This window comes from Cebus imitator, unplaced genomic scaffold, assembly GCF_001604975.1.
Source record: "Cebus imitator isolate Cc_AM_T3 unplaced genomic scaffold, Cebus_imitator-1.0 Scaffold66, whole genome shotgun sequence".
In the NCBI taxonomy this organism is placed as follows: domain Eukaryota; kingdom Metazoa; phylum Chordata; class Mammalia; order Primates; family Cebidae; genus Cebus; species Cebus imitator.
Window position 1 is genome coordinate 3,757,482 of NW_016107381.1, and position 20,199 is coordinate 3,777,680.

At 41.8% G+C, this 20,199-nt stretch overlaps 1 protein-coding gene across 12 annotated transcripts in view; it reads right to left on the reverse strand.

Moving 5' to 3' along the window:
• Positions 1–1,635: 1,635 nt before the first annotated feature.
• The window catches only part of CD44 (CD44 molecule (Indian blood group)), a 94,453-nt gene continuing 75,889 nt past the window's right edge, over positions 1,636–20,199 (reverse strand). For 11 of the 12 annotated variants that reach the window (XM_017530524.2, XM_017530522.2, XM_017530523.2 and 8 more), the window contains 4 exons: positions 18,956–19,018; positions 14,733–14,804; positions 12,393–12,471; positions 1,636–4,844 (listed from right to left, as the gene is read on the reverse strand). In XM_017530524.2, coding sequence (XP_017386013.1) covers positions 4,640–4,844; positions 12,393–12,471; positions 14,733–14,804; positions 18,956–19,018 — 419 coding nt within the window. In that variant the 3' untranslated portion in view covers positions 1,636–4,639. The remainder of the gene's footprint in view (positions 4,845–12,392; positions 12,472–14,732; positions 14,805–18,955; positions 19,019–20,199) is intronic. The other variant, XM_017530525.1, reaches the window with a different exon arrangement.

The window sequence follows — 20,199 nt, forward strand, 5'->3', positions numbered from 1 at the left end:
TCCTTTTATCCTGGCATTGTGTTTCTGCTTTATGGATACACCATCTCCTCTTATCTTACTGAGGGTATTGGTGACTTTATTAGAAAAAGTTTCCTTCTCTAAGCAGTTTCTTTTCTGTCAAGGTACTTTTTCCTGTTTTCTTTAGTCCCTGACTTTAACATTAGATGTTTTCTCCAAATGCCTGGTGCTCCTTGGTGACTGTTCATGTGTGAGAGTAAGCTACAGAAAGCTGACTGAGAGTCCTGGGTGCCTGGTGGGGCTTGAGATGTGATCTTCATTGCAGATTGCTTTGTTGGGCCATTTCCCTGGGGAACCACCATGTTAATATTTTTAGAATTTTCTCTCAGGCTTATAAGATTCCCCAGAAACACTGAGCTTCTGCCTAGAGAACATACGCCTAGTTGCCAGCATTTGAGAGCCAACCTGGGAGAGGCTAGGAAATCTCAACACTCTAAGCATGGTTTCACTTTTTCAGTATGGTTTTCCTTCCTTCCTTCCTTCCTTCCTTCCTTCCTTCCTTCCTTCCTTCCTTCCTTCCTTCCATTTCTTTCTTCCTTCTTTCTCTCTCCTTTTTTCTTTTCTTTTCCTCTCTCCTTCTCTCTCTGTCTTACTCTTCACCCAAACTGGAGTGCAGTGGAGTGATCTTAACTCACTGCAGCCTCGACCTCCCAGGCTTAAATCACCTCAGCCCCCCGAGTATCTGGAACCGCAGGCACACAACACCAGCCTGGCTAATTTTTGTATTTTTTATAGAGACAGGATTTTTCCATATTCCCCAGGCTGTTTAACTCCTGAGCGCAAGCAATCAGCCCTCCTCGACCTCCCAAAGTGCTAGAATTGCAGGCAGGTATCACCATGCCTAGCCCTCAGTGTGGTATTTCTAAGGTCAACTGTGTACTTGTTGTTGCCCTTCAAAGAGAGACTCTCTATCTCCCCATCTCCAGAAAATAAACTTCTGGTCTTTTGCTGAGATTGGGAAAGGGCAGTATTCAGTTACATAGAGTAAGGAAGGGGACCTGGAGTTCTAACTGCTTCTTACATAGACTTTAAGCTTGTCCTAATCTTAGCTTCATCTTCCCCTTCATTTCCCGAATAGCTACTGAGCCTTTTGATGGTTCTGTCACATAAATCTGATTGTCTCTCAGTTTTCCACACTGCAGGCTTAGGAGTCAGCTTTTCCGGATTTTTTCATTCAGTTACTAATCAGCTATCACTTTTCAGCTTCAAATTTTTGTTGCTCTTTCTTCTTTCAATCACCTCAACTCCATTGGTTGATTCCGTTTGGAGATATCACTTTATTTTCTTTTTAGAGGCTTACATGAGGGAATGAAGGTATGTACACTCTCCTCTCTTTAACTAGAAGTCCAGGAGTAGTTCTTGGCTTTAAAAGAACTAACACTTCATTGTATCTCATTTAGTTTGAAAAACATGAACCACACATTACTCATAGAAAATCGAAGACTTTCAAGTTGATGGAAACCCATGTCATTTTTGCTTTTTTAAAAAATGAGTATGAGGCTCCAGCCATCTCAGATACCTTTGACTTTATTCCTGTAAATTGCAGACAGTGTCAGATAAGCAAAGTTCTGTCCCTCTCAGCCTCCCATTCTTTTAAATTAGAGATCTCTGAGTCCATTTCCTTTAGTCTTTTAATGTTAGCCTTTTAATATTTTCCAATAAGTGCTTTCAACTCAGCAATATACATATCATGGTTTCCTCATTATTATTGATCCATCAATAAATATACAAAAACCAGAGGAAGGGTGTGCTCTGAAAAGTCAAAGTAGCAATAACAGTGGTCATTGTACAGTACGAGAATGAACAATGAGCTATTCTTTGAAAACTCAAAGCAAATGATTTACACAAAGGCATACCTATGACATAAAGGTGAATTGACCATGTTATTCTTGTTCTTAAGTACATTTTGCATTTCCAGAGAAGTCAAACGTTTCCTCTTGCCTATTCCTCTGATGTAACAGTATTGAATGAATGTTGGCTACAAAATCGATTCTTGGTCTTGTTATGAATCTCAGTGTAAAACTTTTTGAAAGGTTCTGCTAGAAAAGCCAGTTCTACCAGGCTTGAAATATGGACTTGAAGGTGTCTTTTGTCTCATTCAATTTTGCACTCAGAGCTAAGGGAAGCCGTCAGGAGACATAAAAGATTTACAATTGCAGGAAAAATTACATCTTAAGCTCTTAGGTTGCTTTGCAAATAACTAAATGTTGGCCTCTAACTGTTATAAACAAGACCCAGTTTAATGACTTAGCCCAGTTCACCTGGAAAATCATTGGTGAAAATGACACGTAGTCAAGCTGTGCTTCCACAGTTATGCCCTTGAGGTCAAGGGAGTGAGAACACATCTTATTCCATAAACTTCAGGAAATGTTGCGAGGGTTTGCAAAGACTTGGGAAGCTCTCCATAGACAGTGGCCAAGGAATAGAAGCTCTAGAACTCCCTTATTTCTATCTGAAAAACAGAGGTATATCCAAGTGTGGGACTACAAAAGTAATAAGGGGAAAATGATATTTAATTCTAAAATAAAACTGAAAATAATCTCCTGTCTCAGCCTATTTGTTGGGAATGTCTAGAAGGGGTGGCTATGACATTTGTGTCACTATCCCTGTCTCCCAGGGGGACAGGTAGAGGCTGGTGTAAGCATTCTGAACCTTGTCCCAGAGTGGCTTGCTGCATTTCGGTTAAAGAGCTTGAGTGAGTCTGTCTGGGCCTCTGGCAGACCCAGGAAATCTCTGGGAAAACAAGGGGCACTTGAACACTAGTGGCAGTAACAACACATAGTGGCTTAATGTCCAGTTTCTTTCAAGTTGAAAAGAAAATAAGAAGAAAGCCAGACCACTGAATATGGAACTGGTCAGTGATGTTCACAGAAGAGAAAGGAAGTTTTTCAAGATTATGGGGCGAAACGAAGGGGGGTGGGTGAAGAGGGTAGACAGAGGAGGAGGAGCAGAGGCTGGGAGCAGAGGCTGGGAATAGTGCAGGAAGTTGGTATCTCTCCTTTAAAGATATTCTTCTGTCTAAGTGCAGCCCTGATTTACTTGGGAGCTTTTCTTTCTGCTTTGTGGTCTGAGAAGCATTGCCTGTTAAGCATATAAGTTTAGGTAACAAATGACTTTTTGTGGGGGCCTAAGAAAGAAGATACTATTTAATAGGACCCTTACTTTATAGATGCAATGGCTTCTATTACAAGCAGGCTTTGGAAGTTCTAGGACCAATCGGACAACCCGACGGATGAATAAATGCCACAATGGACTTGCAAAGTGGGAGAAAATATGGGGTTAGAGGATAAAGCCAGGACTCTCTTGTTTGGTCATAAACTTGCCTATCTGGTGATAAGATTCCAACGATGGGAATCCTTGTAACCTTTCGAGGGACTCCCCAGGCACTTAACTCCTCCTAAATAGCAACTGCATCAAGAACAGACACTCGTGTGTTATTTACAAATACAGCCATAAAAATGTCAAACAGGATCTACACTGCATCCTCTTCTCCCCTTGCCAATCTCTTTCATTTCCACTGGCTCCTCATCTTATTATAAGACATCGAAAGGCACTTCCATATTGCTTTTGGAAATCACTAATAGGGCCAGCATCTATGACATAGGGCCCCAGGACATGCAAACTTAATGTGACTTTGCAGGAGAGAACAGATGGCCATTAAACCATAAAAGAGGCTGAAGCTCCTCAGCTTACAATTCTGATTCCAAGACAGGATAGAAAACCTTTGGACAGCGTCAGAAACAAAACAGTGCTGCCTTCCTTGATCTTCCATGAGATTTGGCTGAGTAGGTCTGAGTGGGAACTCAGGGTCTCTGAGATAAAGATTTCAAAAGAATCTTCTTTACCATTCTCAGCTCTTCCTAATAAGTAGTAGAGACCCAGACAGTGCTGGTTAGAAACTGAAGGAACACAGCACAAAATATTAAGATGGAAGAAGTACAGATGTTTATTATGAATCAGTTTTAACCCTTTTGTGCTTCTGATAAAGTAACTTTAAAAAATTATACTGATCAAAGGACCTCCAGGGTTTAATATTTCAAAAACACAGATAAATAGTTTACTACAGATAAATAGCTTCACCCTTTGGGTGTCTCCCAAAAGCATCTGAAAAATTTCCAGGAGGGTCTGTTTAAGCAGATGTGTAACCAGTACATCCCACCCCCCTACCTCACTGTAAAGCAATGCCCAGGGATTGGGCTGCTAGAAGGGCAAAATGGACCCATTCAAATTTCCTTCCAGGGACCAGGCCCTCTTAGCCATGGGGAATGTCCTTAGCTGATGGGGGAAAGGTTGGGGATCAGGACTACGTACGTGTGGCTTGTGTTAGAAGCCATCCATAGCACACCCAAGAAATGAAAGGCCTCCATGTGGGAACTGGAACGGTCAAATTCTTGCTGATTATTAATTGGACCCTAATTTCAGAAAGCAATGCTGTTTTCAAAAATTGGACCTGACTTTAAAGAACAAAACACAAAAAAACAATAAGGAGTAGAAAATTTTATGCTAAAAAAAAAATTCCCAATGAAACAATCAGTAGCACATTGCATCTGTTAAGTGTCCCAGCTCCCTGTAATGGTTATGTTTCCCATGGTTGTTTCTTTCCAAGACAATGGCATAGGTGTTACACCCCAATCTTCATGTCCACGTTCTGCAGGTTCCTCGTCTCATCAGCTGTCATAAACTGGTCTGGAGTTTCTGAGGACTCCTTGTTCACCAAATGCACCATTTCCTGAGACTTGCTGGCCTCTCCATTGAGTCCACTTGACTTTCTGTCCTCCACAGCTCCATTGCCATTGTTGATCACTAGCTTTTTCTTCTGCCCGCACCTAATAATGTAAAAAAAAAAAAATGTATCATATGAGAAAGAAGGCACCAGATTATCATCATTACTGAGCACCATTGTGATGATCACTGTGGTTTATGATGGTCTTAGTGTGTGCCAAGTACTGTGCTAGGTGTCTTCTCTACTTTAACTTACTAACTCTTAACAGCCAGCACTTCTCAAAGTGAGGTCCCTGGACCAGCAGCAAGAGCATCATCTTGGAACCTGTTAGAAATACAAATTCTCAGCCCCACCCCAAACCTATTGAATCAGAAACTTTAGGGTTACAGCCTAGGATCTATGGTTTGCACAGTCAAGTTTGCAAATCAGCAACTACAACCCCAGGAAGTTGGTGTTATTATTATCCCCCACTACAACTGAAGAAACCTTGGGGGTCAGAAAATTCACTAACTTCTCCCAAGTAACTCAACAAGTAAGAAAAGAGGATTCAAACCCTGGTCTGTCTGACTCTCAAGTTCTGATTCTCCTTCCATCATACTTTATAATGGAAATGTCTCTTTTAAGCATTTTAGCAGTTTCTGCAGATTTAGATAAACCATCAACATCATGATTGTAAATCATTCTGATTTGTATATTCAAGAAAGTCCCATGACTTCCTCTCCCAGTCAACACTTTGTCAGCCTTGTCAGTGTTATTACTGAATGTACCGAGCAGAATAAAACAACATTTTTCTAGAAGTATAAGGCCATGGTGATGTTTTCCTAACACTGCTTAACTCCCATATAACCCTGATATAGGAAGTTTAATAACAGGACAAATTACTCTCATTACTTTAAGGTTTCTTAAACATTACTTAAGATTCAAATGCAAAAGAAAGTTGCTATGGAAGACCATGACCTTGACCTTTTCCCTGGTTACTGTCCATTGCTTCACCCCACCCAGCCTGATGCAAGGCTTCCTCTTTCCTGTCACACATCACTACTACACATACACGAGTCAGACTATGCTTAGAGGAAGCAAAGTTGCACAGCTTCACAACTACAAGCAAAATGGGGATGAAGGGAAGCAGATTACCTTCTGAATGCCAGATGCTTTACTTGTAATTTTCTGTAATTGTTACAAGAATCTTTCAAAGCAGCTATTGTTCCCATAATACAGCAGTGGCAACTGAGGCCAAAAGGGGTTTAATAACTTGCTCGAGTTCACATAGGGAGTAAGAATGGCAGAGCTGATATTCAAATTCAGGCCTTTATGACCAAAGTCTGGGCTCTGCCTGGCTCTGTCAATGCTGCCAGCCATCTGGAGATTTGGAAACAGTATGAACTCAGAATTGTTCACTTTGCCTCTGGATATTTGGAGTAATAGTGAGAAAGCCTCTATTATTCATGATCATGGACCATTCCCTGCAGGACTGCCAAGGCCATAAATTTTAATCTCTTGTTTGGGGAAATAGAAATTATACCTCTTCAACAGGAGGTAGATTCTGTCTCCTCTGGCAGGAGGTTTAATGAGGGGTTGGGGGAAGGATGCTTGAACCGTGAAACAGATTCTTGGGGACCGGGAATACAGATGGAGTCCAGAAGGATGCGTGGTCAAGAAAAGGGCCTTGGAGGCCTGGTGTACTGGCTAATGCCAGTAGTCCCAGCACTTTGGGAGGCCATGGTGGGTGGATCACTTGAGCCCAGGAGATCGTGATCAGCCCAACATGGAAAACCCAGTCTCTACTCAAAATAAAAAATAAGACAGGTGTGGCATTATGTGCCTGTAGTCCCAGCTACTTGGAAGGCTAAGGTGGGAGGATTACTTGAGTCCAGAAGGTTGAGGCCGCAGTGAGCTGTGTTTGTGCCACTGCACTCTAGCCTGGGTGACAGAATGAGACCCTGTTTCAAAAAAGAAAAAGAGGCTCACACCTGTAATCCCAGCATTTTGGGAGGCCGAGGCAGGCAGATCACTTGAGGTCAGGAGTTTTGAGACCACCTGGCCAACATGGCGAAACCTCGCCTCTACTACAAAAATTCAAAAATCATCAGGGCATGGGGGCATGGTGGCACATGCCTATAAGTCCAACTACTCAGGAGATTGAGGCAGGAGAATTGCTTGAACCTGGGAGGCAGAGGTTGCAGTGAGCCGAGATTGTACTACTGCACTCTAGATTGGGTGACACAGCATGACTCCGTCTCAAAAAAACAAAGAAGAAAGGGGCTTGGAAGGCCTGGTTTTGAGACCTTACTGCTGTGTGATCTGGGGCAACTCACTTAATCTCTCTAGCCTCAGTTTTGCATCAACAATATCAGGTTATTAAGCGTAGCAATATCATAGGATTGTGAAAAGCCCTTGAAACAGAGCATGTCACTAAATAAATGAGTCTATTATTGCTATTATCCTTGCTCTTATGAATGATGTGGGGTAAGGAAACTAAGGTTTGGAATAAGCACTTAGAATAGCATCTGGAGCACAGTAAGCTTTCAGGAGTGCTGTCTATGATTGTTAATATAACAAAAGCCATACAAAATTAATTTTGCATGTTTCTCCTGGCTGCCTCCACCTACCTCGTTATATTTACTATGAAGAGGATTTAAAAGGCTAAAGTAGAATGCTGCTTGTATTATTTCAAATTCTCATGTCCCTGTGTTCTTTGGAGGAAAGGTGTCTAGTTAAAGTAATTCCCATTTGCCTATCCAATGGGTGGTTGAGGGATGTAATGAAAAATTGTGGGAAAATGATTTATGAGCATTAAAAAAATGTGCATGGGAGTGGGTGGGGATTAATGTTGTTCATCTAAACGAAACTGATCTTGACAGTGAATAATGTTTGACCTACTGAACACAGGAATATTGTGCTTGAGGTTTGGCTGGCTTGCATTTCCCTTTGGATTTATGTGTTTCTATCTGCCTGAGTTCTTTCAGGAGGGTAGGATGATTCTCATAAATAACTCATTCCAATATTCAGTGCTCTAGGCATCTAATAAGTACTTTCAAAAGAAATTGTAATTTTTAAGTTCTTCTTAGCTATAGGAATTTAAGAAGGAACACTGGACCTGAAGGGGCTTCAGAGATCATCCAGCCCAGCTTCTTCTTTATGTAAACTGGACACCAAGTCCAAGAAGTCAAGGGTATTGTCCAAAGCCTCACAGCTAGTTATGGTACTTCCAGAATCACAGAATCACAGCTTGGATTTTCTGGGTTTTTGTTGTTGTTGTTGTTTGTTTGTTTGAGACAAAGCCTTGCTCTGTCACCTAGGCTGGGGTACAATGGTGCCATCGCGGCTCACTACTACCTCCACCTCCTGGGTTCAAGCAATTCTCCTGCCTCAGCCTCCCAAGTAGCTGGGATTACAGGTGTGTGCCACCACACCTGGCTAATTTTTGTATTTTTAGTAGAGACAGGGTTTCACCATGTTAGCCAGGATGGTCTCGAACTCCTGACCTCAAATGATTTGCCCACCTCGGCCTCCCAAAGTGCTGGGTTTACAGGTGTGAGACACCACAGCCAGCCACAGCTTGGATTTTCTGACTCTGAAGATCAGAGATCCTCAGGGACCTGTGTCTTACCTTTATCTCCTCTTCCCTTAAATCTCAGGCATTAGCTGAGCACACAGTGTGGAAGGAGGCAGACTGGGACCTCACCAGGAAAGGAAGGGCAGGCCGGCTGGGGTTTAGAAACCAGGTAATGTAACTTTTATGGCATGGCAGAATTTATCTCAAACGATTTAGGTGGGTGGCTTAGCAACTGATCTCATGGCTCTTCTACCTGACAATCCTTAAAGATATTTAGGGATTTATTTTGCATTGTTTTAGAGCTATGCCATCCAATATAGTAGCCACTAGCCACATGTGGCTATTTGAATTTAAACTAATTACAAGTAAATAAAATTAAAAATTCAATTCTTCAGTTGAACTAGCCACAGTTCAAGTGCTCAGTAGCCACAAGTGACTAGTAGTTATATATTGGACAGTGCAGATATATATTGGACAGTTCTAGACAGCAGGATGAAGTTGGGTGAGGTCAGATTACAGGGAGCTAGACTGTAGCATATGAGAAGGAAAACATTGGCCAGGTGCGGTGGCTCACATCTGTTATCCTAGCACTTTGGGAAGCTGAGGCGGGTGGATCATGAGGTCAAGAGTTCAAGACCAGCCTGGTCAATATGGTGAAACCCATCTGGGCATGGCGGAGTGTGCCTGTAGCCCCAGCTACATGAGAGGCTGAGGCAGAAGAATCGCTTAAACCCGGGAGGTGGAGATTGCAGTGAGCTGAGATAGCGCCACTGCATTCCAGCCTGGGTGACAGAGGGAGACTCCAACTCAAAAAAAAAAAAAAAAAAGAGAGAGAAGGAAAACATTTCTAAATTATGGTGATACATAGAGGAGACCTACTGAGCAGAGTACAGGTGACCGCCTGCTGGGGTTTATAGAAAAGATGATTATTCCCATCAAAGTAAACGCTGGTGAACACCTGTTCTGCACAAGCAGCATAGTAAAGTCCTGTTTTTTCTCCTCTTCAGACAAATCCAATAGGTGTTTGTTTGTTTGAGACAGAGTCTCACTCTGTTGCCCAGGCTGTAGTGGCACTATTGTGGCTCACTGCTGCCTCCACCTCCCGGGTTTCAAGTGATTCTCCCACCTCAACCTCCCAAGTGGCTGAGACCACAGGCATGCGCCATTATGCCTGGCTAATTTTTGTATTTTTTTGTGGAGACAGGGTTTCACCATGTTGCCCAGGCTGGTCTTGAACTCCTAGGCTCAAGTAATCCACCCGCCTCAGCTTCCCAAAGTGCTAGGATGACAGGCTTGAGCCACTGCACCTGGCCCAAATAGAGTCTTTACAGGAAATCTTCTCTGGAGCTTCATCTAGTATCTATCAACCCAACTGACTCCTAAAATAATTATGTGCTCTCACAGAGAGGGAATAAAGTATGATTTCCCTTGGAGAGCTGTAATTCAAGGAGTCAGGTGACATGAGGAACAGCAAGGAAAGCCGTTGTGGATGACGGCAGGGGTGGAGAAAGCTAAAAAAGTAATAGAACCCACAAGCCAGCATCTTTAAGACAACGTGACTCACAGATCACTTCATCATGGAAGCCGCTGGGTCCATCCTTGTATGTCAACTTCAGAGACTAATGATTTTCTACTTTTGTCTTTTAACTATAATCTATGTAACAGTGCCTGGCACAGGGAATGTTCTCAATAAATACTAGCCAATTCAAATTCAAGAGGCCAATACTGTCACTGAACCTCAAAATTCTTTTAGAAAAGGGGTGATACTCCTTTCGTTTATTTATTTATTTATTTTTACTCCTTTTGTTTTTTATCTACTCTTTCTCCTTGCCAGGATTGATAGTCACAGAGTCACTCAAAAGATGTTTGCTGAATATTGAGCACCCATTGGAGGCCCCATTTTCAACCAGCCTTTCTTTGATGAAAATAGGATTCTGTATCTCTCTCTCTTAAATGTGACAGTCAAAGCAGAAAAGCCTCAGCCTTTGAAGGGGATTAGAAATGGGTTGACAGCTTTAGAATCACAGGGCCCATTAAGGGGCCTGTGCAGCTGTTAACCACCCTTTAGCTGTGTGGCAAATCTGTTTTCAATTATCAAATCAGGACACAGTAATTTATGGCGTCCACGCAGCTACTTTCCCGGTGAGATACTCGCTGTGCAGGACCCTGTGTGTCCCTGTTTGCCGGTTGCCAGGGTGACGGCTGGTCTTGGGAGGAGGGAGAGGGCAGCAGTGAGGCTCCTTCTCTGCTGTCTGCTGCTGACAAGACACAGGCGATGTGGGAGATACCCAGCCCCAGTGTGTTGACTCCAGCTGCTCTTGGGGACAGCTGAGATGCTTCTCCCGAGGTCTCTCCCATGTAGGTTTCCCTAAATGTCGACAGCATCCGTGCCAGTGTTTCTATGGTGACATGTGCAAAGCTTATGGACTTTGTATGTGAACAAAAGTGGTGCATTCTAGGGCTTGGCAATAAAGGGCTGATTGCAAACAATAGAAAATTCATATTTAATTGAGCAAAAGTAATCCAAGGGAAAACAAGGAAGCCGAAGGGAAGTATAAAGACTCTTTGTAAAGGCTACCCCAAGTCACATTATTTAAATTCAACTAAAAAATGTCTTTCCGTTTAATCATAGGAGGCCTTTTAGACTCTTTTCCTCTCAGTTTTGTTCCTCATACCGTCAGCTATCATAACTACTTTTTAAAATCATGCTGTCAATGGTATAGATAGCAACATAGCTATTTGACTGTTATATGGCAGTTTTATTAACTTGTACCAGTGTAATTATTATAACAATTATAACAGCACCATTCGGTTTTCTCAGATAATTAGAGGCTGTATGGGCTGCCCATGGTGCTGGAATTAGCTGTTGGTTGCCTTCCAAAAACCGGTAAGAAGGAGTCCATAATTCTCTCTAGGTCTTCCCCCAGGCTGAGGGTCATTTTCTCACCCTGTGAGGTGATCTGGGGGTACAATAAAGGTGACCTTGCTTGGAAATAAAGATTCTTTCACCTTACAAGAAACTACCTATAGGGACATTTACAAAAGGTTTAATATTCCTATGAATTATGTCCTGAAGAAACATACTGTATCTTTAAAGTGTCTTGGGTAAGAAATTTAGATTTACACTTTTGGAGTGCCCCAGTTAAAGTTCATTTCCTCTGTTGCTAGAATTAATACTGTTTTATACTTCACTTTAGGTAGCATTATTTCTAGAACCTGTTCAAGTCTTAACCATGTGTGTATATATATATATATATATATATATATATATATATATATATATATCATGTAAATAACTTCCAAACTTATAGGTCTTGGTTCAGGTAGGGAGACAGAGTGGCCTTCAAGAACATAAAAACAGCCCACATGTCAGTTCTAGGGAGGTGACTGTCTTCATTTAGACTTTCCTTAAAAAAGTTCTCTGTTTGATAGACCTCTTAACAGCAAGGAGGCCTATGAAACATCACTCTTCCTGTACTATAACCTGAATCCCTTCAGCTATGATTTCCATAAAATAGAAAGACATATCATTACAAAACACAAACAAGAGCACAAGCCAGAGCCTGCTTCTGGGATGGGTTCTTAAAGGTTCCCTGGGCCTCAGAGAGGGTATAGGGGATGAAGAATCACTGAATCCTTATGCAATATTTGTGCATTGTGAATGTATTCAATAAGTAGTTAACAAATCAATGAATGAGTATACACTTTTCTGTGCCTTCCTGGTGAGATATTTCATAACTTTCATCAGATAGAGTCTGCATGAGGTTTAAACTTAAAAATATGTAAAATCATAAAGGATTCAACCACTACTTAAAAATGATGATCCGAACATCACAGGTGTCTCCATTCTCTAAACTCTGGGGCAGAGAAAGATGTCTTAAGCTTCACCATGCACATGAATCCCCAGAATCTCGTTAGGATGCAGACTCTGCTATAGGAGGTCTGGGCTTGGATCTGAGGTTCTGCATTTCCAACAAACCCCCAGGGTGCCCAGGCTACTGGTTGCAGGGACTACACTCTAAGCAGCAAGGATATAAAGCCCAAATTTAAATGATGCCTTTTGCAAGTTGAAGGCCCCCCAGGACAGCCCCTTACCTTCTTCGACTGTTGACTGCAATGCAAACTGCAAGAATCAAAGCCAAGGCCAAGAGGGATGCCAAGATGATCAGCCATTCTGGTGTGAGTAAATTAAAAGACATGTGTAAGCTTCAGAGACACAGTTTGTAAAAACAAAAATGCACTTTATAATTGACCTAGGTCAAACAAGCACCATAGTCAGCACTGCAGGAGGGTCTAGCCATAGGTCTAGCCAGTAGGCAAGTAATTCTGGAAGAACAATTTGTTGTAAGTATTTGTCCAATAGCCTTCTTGCTTTAATTTTTGTTTTTAATATAGAGTTTTGTTGCCCAGGCTGGAGTGCAATGGCACAATCTTGGCTCACTGCAACCTCCACATCCCAGGTTTAAGTGATTCTCCTGCCTTAGCCTCCCGAGTAGCTGGGATTACTGGCATCTGCCACCACGCCCAGCTAATTTTTTGTATTTTTAGTAGAGATAGGGTTTTACTATGTTGGCCAGGCTGGTCTCAAACTCCTGACCTCAAGCCATCCACCCGCCTCAGCCTCCCAAAGTGGTGGGATTATAGGTGCGAGCCACCGCGCCTGGCTCCTTGATTTAATCTTTTATCATCAGTCAGGATTTTCAAATCCCTCCAGGAGAACTATGTTTCTAAAAAACTACAGGATAACTTGTTGAATCTTGTAGATGCCTTTGGTATAATATTATTAAACAGATAAAAAGAAATGTATGCTTCTTTTGAAAGGAACATTTTTTTCCTGTATAACAGAATCCACCTTACATTGTGTTAAAAAACAAAAATGGAGACAATAAAGGATTGGTTAAATAAATTAGGGCACATCTATTGCATTATGCACTACAATATGAGGAAGAAATATTCAATGATATGGAAGCCACGGTTAACCAGTAGGCAATGTCTACTAAACACTGTGTAAGGTGTAATCATGTTTTGGTATATATTTTACATTTTTAAATGGCGGGAAAGATGTATATTAAAAGTAACCATGGTATTTCTGGATGGTGAGAAAGGTAATAAGTGATTTATATATTCATTATTTTATTTAGTTGTATTTTTTCAAATGTCTTCAGCAATTATGTATCACTTGTGGGTTAATATTCTGCACATTTTGAAATCAGGCTCTCATTGGACTAAAATATGACTTGACAGCTCTACTAAATTCAGTTGCAAAGTGGGTTGTATATGTGTGCAATGAACCAGGGCTTGAGAAAGAAGAAACATGGAAAGTCTCATTATCTGTTTTCTTCTTGAAAATCTTGGTTTACCTCTGAGTTCCTGCTCTGCATACTTTCACCTCACCTTTTCCTGGTTTAGATGAATTTGGAAAGGGAGGTAGAGCCAGAAGGTGGGGAGACTGACAAGAGGGCACCATTTCTGTTCTTCCTCTCTACTCCTGCCCACCGTGGCCCTGGTCTCCAGCCCTGAGATGGCCCACCTGCACTGTCACTGGAGCTGGGAAGAATCTTGCTGCCTGATGACAGCTAAGGCTTCCCCTCTCCCTCCTCCGGGGCAGCCCACCCCTTTCTCTCTGCTCTGTCTTCAGGTATGCTTAGGCAAGCTGGGGCAAAGGAGAAAGGTGTATGCCACGTTCTTCTCTTTCCCCAAGGGAGGCTCAGTTTGGAGACCTCTGAAGAGGAGGGAATTAAAAGGGTAATTTACAACCTTAGGAGAACCCCTCCCTTTAGTAATTCTCCATGACAAATCAATTTTGATTCCAAGCCAAATAAAGAATTTGCAACAAATGCCTTGTCTTGATGCTTAGGAGAACCAGGTGTCCCAGCCTCCTCACTGCACATGTCATCCTTTCTGAAAAGTTTACTCTGTCCACATCAGCAGGCAGTTCCTCGACAAAAAAAAAAAAAAAATGTACCTGGGGAACCAAAAGAAAGTTTTCACTTCATCTGATATAAATGCCTCTTGTAGCCCCTCCCTGTCTGCAACTGTAAGGGGAAAAGTACATGCTTCACCTTGGACCCCAGAAATAAGGGGAAATTGGATTGGGATAAAAAGGACCTAAGTATGACATGGGGTCCTCTGGGTGATCATTCATTTGGGAAGAAAGCTTTCGTAACTAACATGGCACTTCTCTGGGACAGGCCAGGGACAGAGCTGCATATGAGCTCAGCTAGTCTGCAGAACCCAGGAAAAGACTATTCTATCTTTTCCTACCAATAGGCTGTAGTACTCTCACTCATCCTTTAACTTGTGAAGAGGAACAATTGGATTCATACGTTGGGCATTGTGGAGAACGTGCTTTCAAACGGGTCTCTTCTTCCTTGCTGGGACATTCTGAGAAAGTTGCTTTCAGCGTTTTTTTCTGCCTCACAGTTTGAAACTCACCTGGAATTTGGGGTGTCCTTAAAGGACCGGAGGTTGTGTTTGCCCCACCTTCTTGACTCCCATGTGAATGTCCTAAGGGAAAAACAAAACAAAACAAAATCTCTCAACCAAAGTTTGAAATGCATAACTCTGAGTTCCTTGTGGAGCCACGTAAAGGGCTGCTCTCCACATTCTGAATCACTGAGAAGCCATTTATGGATTCAAGCTGCAGACGTTTATAAAGCATTACACAAAAGTAATATATTACTTTTGTAATATATTACTCAGTTTGATTAAGGCTAAGTTTGATTAAGGCTAAGGCTTGGTAATGTTATCCTGCATCAAGGAACATGAGAATTCTCAGCAGCACTGTTGACAGTGTTCAGGACTTTGGGGTCTAGAGCTGGCAACCCTGGATTTCAGTCTTCTTGCTGTCCATTGCTAACTAGCCATATGTGCTGGGTCAATTTACCTTCTCCAAGTCTCCGTTTTCACACTCGTAAGATGGGGATAATAGAATCCCGTTCATCACAATTTTACAGAGGTTTCAGGAAGTACACAGTATTGGTAGTTGTGTGTGGTTGTTATTTTCTATTTTTAATTTAGGATCTTGCTACTCAAAGTGTGGTCCCTGGACCATCAGCACAGGCATGTCTGGGGAGACTACTAGAAATGCAGAATCTTCCACCTCACCCCAAAGCTACCAAATAAGAATCTTCATTTTAACAAGACCCCCAGGGGATTCACATGCTCCAGGAAGCCCAAAGGGAACCTGAAAATCCCATCCAATAGCATCATAGGAGCCAACATAAACACTAAAATATAAAGAGTTTGGGGGCAGTGGCCCTTTCTGACTGTGAAAAATCACCCTATTAGAGTCCCTGCTAATATGTTACTGAAACGCACCTTGTTAGAAGAATCAACATTTTCTACTGCTAGAAAGCAAAATGAGGAAATGAACAAAATGCCTCAAACTGGGAGGAAGTATCACATGACAGACAATCCTCAAGTCAGAACTGGAGGCCGATTCAAATGAGTGAGACACAATGCTTCTAAAAGAAACTTATAAGAAGCCAGGCACAGAGGCTCACGCCTATAATCCCAGCACTTTGGGAGGCTGAAACAAGAGGATCGCTTGAGCCCAGGAGTTTGAAACCAGCCTAGGCAACACAGGGAGATCCTGTCCCTATTAAAAATAAGAATAAATAAGTAAGTACACAAACTTTTTTAAAAAAGAAACTTCTAAGACATCTTGTGGAAAGACTCATCAAAATTAAAGCTTCATGGATTTTAAAACATTCTTCCTCCATTGCTTCAAAACAAAATTCCACAGTGTCCCACCAAAATGAACTTTTTTTTCCCTACCAAATGGAAGCCCACTGCAGAATCCTGAAGATGACCAATGGGTGAAGATAGTGGGGCCTTAAATGAGAGCTTTCCTCAGAGACAAACTTTAGACTGTGCACGCAGAAATCTTGATCACAATGGTTATTTGGGGACAGGATGGCTCTTGTTTATGCAATTTAATGCTTTTGTTAAAACTTAAAAAGGAGCAAAGCAAGTTCCTACCAGACATCTGGCGGTTTCAACACCCCCCATCCTATGTTGACAATGGTCTTTTACTTTACAAACCTCCAAAACAGTCCAACGTCCTTTCCCGACATGCCTTCCAGTGTCCTTGGTGGTTGGCAGGTTTTCACCTGCCCAAGTCATGGGACATTGGCCACCTAAACTGAAAATCTTTGGCCTTGAAAACTCCCCAGGAGGTACAGTCACTCTCACTGGTTTTTTTTCTGACTCACAGAAGCCTTTGATATTTAAAAGTGAGGCCATTAATGGATCCTAATCTCTTTATTTTGATTTTCAAAAAAAAAAAAAAGTGCTCCCAGCAAGAAAAGATCTGGGTGTATGTGCAACAAGACGAAACCTCCTGTTTGAACAATAGACACCTGCTCAGAAGCCAAACAAAAGAGACTGGCTCCCGTCCACCTGATTCTCACTTCAAGCAAAAGCCACAGAGGATGGATGTGAGACAGCAGGCCTTGCCTTGTGCTCTGGATGTCTACAAATCCAGCCAGGGTAGGACTGGCCACAATAGCAAGTTCCACAACGAGAAGCACTTGATATTCCTGTTGGGAGATGAGATGTAATCCGAGACATGTGCATAGAGATCCATTCAATTGTCTTCAATGGTGAGAAAAGCAGTCTAGCATAGTCTAAGCTTCCAAACTTTAATGTGCATATAAACCACCTGGGTGGGAGGCTATCATTAAAATGCAGATCCTGATTCAGTAGGTCTGGGTTGGCCAGGGATTCTGCATTTCCCAAAAGTTCCTAGGTGATGTCCATGCTAATGGTTAAAGAACCACACTCAGAGAGTGGCTGAGGTCTCTTGGTTTAGAGAGCAGACCCTTTAATAATAACTCCCTACTGTTGCAGAGTACTTTCACAATTCTGGTACCCTGTCTTCCTCACAAGAACTCTAGGAAGCAACTGAGGTAGGTGATCTGATCTCCTTTTTACTAACAAGGAAACTGAGTCTAGGAAAGGTTAAGTGCCCTGCCTAAGGTCCCCAGTGAACCTGTGACTTTTGTCTCTATTTCAGAGGCATTTCTAATGAACCTCTACCTTCTAGTGCTCCTCCATAGAGGGTTATTATGGAAGCCATTACGTAACTATCCATCTTCCTATTTGTTTTCAATGTGTAAACATTTAAACCTGATTGTTAGCCTCACTCAAACTTGGGTATAAAAAGGGAGGACAGTAATTGATATGGCTTAAACCATTTACATGCGGGTCACCTGGATTTGTGATGCTCAAGGGGACCACAGTAAGGCAGTACTGGCAGCACCTCCTAGTAGGCCAGTAGTAGAAGTCATTAGTAAATCTACCTCATGTCAGACTTTTGCAGTCTGGGGTAAGGTTTTCAGGGGTGTGATCGGAATCACAACAAACAGGAGTCTATTTAAGAATGCATGACTCGGCCGGGTGTCATAGCTCATGCCTGTAATCCCAGCACTTTGGGAGGCCAAGGTGGGTGGATCATTTAAGGTCAGGAGTTCAAAACCAGCCTGGCCACCATGATGAAACCCCATCTCTACTAAAAATACAAAAATTAGTCCAGCATGGTGGTGAACACCTATAATCCCAGCTATTTGGGAGGCTGAGGCAGGAGAATCACTTGAACCTCGGAGGCAGAGGTTGCAGTGAGCCAAGATCACGCCACTGCATTCCATCCAGCCTGGGAGACAGAGCGAGATTCCATCTCAAAAAAACAAAAACAAAAACAAAACAAAACAAATGCATGCCTGGCAGTAATTATGGTCATTATAGAATGCCTTCTCCAGACTGCTATGAGAAGTAACATGAGACCCCCAGGCTTGAAATGTGACTCCATTACTCCCTGGTCCTGTCAACTCTGCCAAGTTACTTACCCTCTCTGAGCCTTAGTTTCCTCATCTGTAACATGGGAATAATAATAGTACTCACCGATGTCATCACAGAGTTTGTAGGATGACTGAATGAGTTAATACTAGATAAACTCTATGAATTTCCTGATATTGACCTGTTCCTGACCCATAGTAATGGCAGTTCCATTTGGCCCAACCTAATATAGGTAAAGTGTTGAGAAAGATGCTGCTGGCACACAGTCAATTCCCAACAAATACCAGCAATGATATCATGTACCAGGATTATGCTAAATGCTTTATATTTATTCTATCATTTAGCCTTTGAAACAGTGTCCTATGACAATTCTTATTAATCCAAGTTTATTAGTTGAGAAATTTTGTCTCAGACCCTTTAAGCATCTTGCTCAGTTAATAATGCAGAGGGCTGGAATCAAACAGAGGCCATTTTTGCTACAAAACTCATGCTTTTAAATCACTCTGGTGTAGTGCAATGTTAAATTGGGACACTGCCTGAATTCCGCCTGAGGCTTTCAGATGCAAGGCTTTTCTCCAGAGCAGTAGTTCTCAAAGTGCAATCCCTGTCCCAGCAGTGTCAGCATTACCAGAGAACTGATGAGAAATGCAAATGCTTGGGCTCCACCCCAGACCTACTGAATCAGGAACTTTAAGGGTGGGGTCCAACATTGTGATTTAATAAGCTCTCCCTGTAATTGTGATGTATGGTAAGAAGGTTTGAGAACTACTTCTCTGGAGACACTGACTCATACTTCGTTAGTAGTCATCATCAGGCTCAAGGATTATAACAGTAAATGACTGAAGCCGTTTTGAACTCACCAGCTGATTCAGATCCATGAGTGGTATGGGAGTCCCCCCTGGGGTCGAATGCACCTTGGTCTCCTGTAATGAGCAATCAGGAAGGTCAGTACTGCAGGTTTCCACTTATACTCCCATCTGCATTTCCTTACGTTTGTGTTCTTATGCAGCCTATCACAAAGTTAGTCTTTTTAAGGTATTTCAAAAAATGATGGCCAAACGTCCTTGAATGGGTCCACAATATTAATTACTGTTCATTGCTTAATCCACTGATAAATGACCTAGAGCTTTAATCAGAATTAAGGAAACTAGGGCAGCAAAGGCTCGGAAGGATGACCACAGGAAGTTCTGTAGAAACTTGGTTTTGGTAGAAATCCAAGAACTGTGATAAGGAACACGCTAACAAAAATATTGTAATATCTTTGCAGGTCTAAGGTTGAGACTAGACATTGTATATTTTAAATAAGGATGATATGAATTTGATTATGAGAAATGTAATCACTGGAAATGGGCGTACTCTGGTTTAGGTCATGAAACGAGTTTCCTTGGAGGCAAGAAATTAGTATGCAATAAGAAATCTTGGAATTGAATGATGGAAAGATTCAAAGAGAAAGGTCAGCTACTTATTTTCAGAAAAAAAATTGAAAATAAGTAAAAAGGGAAATGGTGAGATAGTAGCTAACATGAATAACGTATATTGGAATATGGATATTATATAAGTTTAAAATAGTATTTTTTAAAAGTTGAATCTGTATTTTCAACATGACTAGTTAATATAATCCTAAGTGCTCAAGGAAGGATTATCACCAGAAAGCTTTTGATTAAGACAAGGTCATGAATTGCTAAAATCTAAATCCATAAAACTCCTTCCCCACCCCCATTTTTCAAAAGTATACTGGAATCTTTTTTTTAATCACAGGATAATGCTTACATAACATGGCTACAGTTATTCATTATGAAGGCACCTTATAAGGAATCTATAGTAACCTAATCATCACCATTTCCTTGATTAGAGAAAGTGGAGGCGGGTGACACATAGTCACTCGTGTAATTATATTGAAGAGACAGATTGCTTTGTTCCTTGGCTGATGGCTAAAATAAATGAAAACAACATTTGCCGAAATGCCACACCAATACTCCCACTACCAAATCACCATCACCATCGAAACCCCATTATCATCACCATCACCATCATCACCACCACCACCACCACCACCACCACCACCACCACCATTGCCACCACAATTCCAAATGCTTTAGTTCTT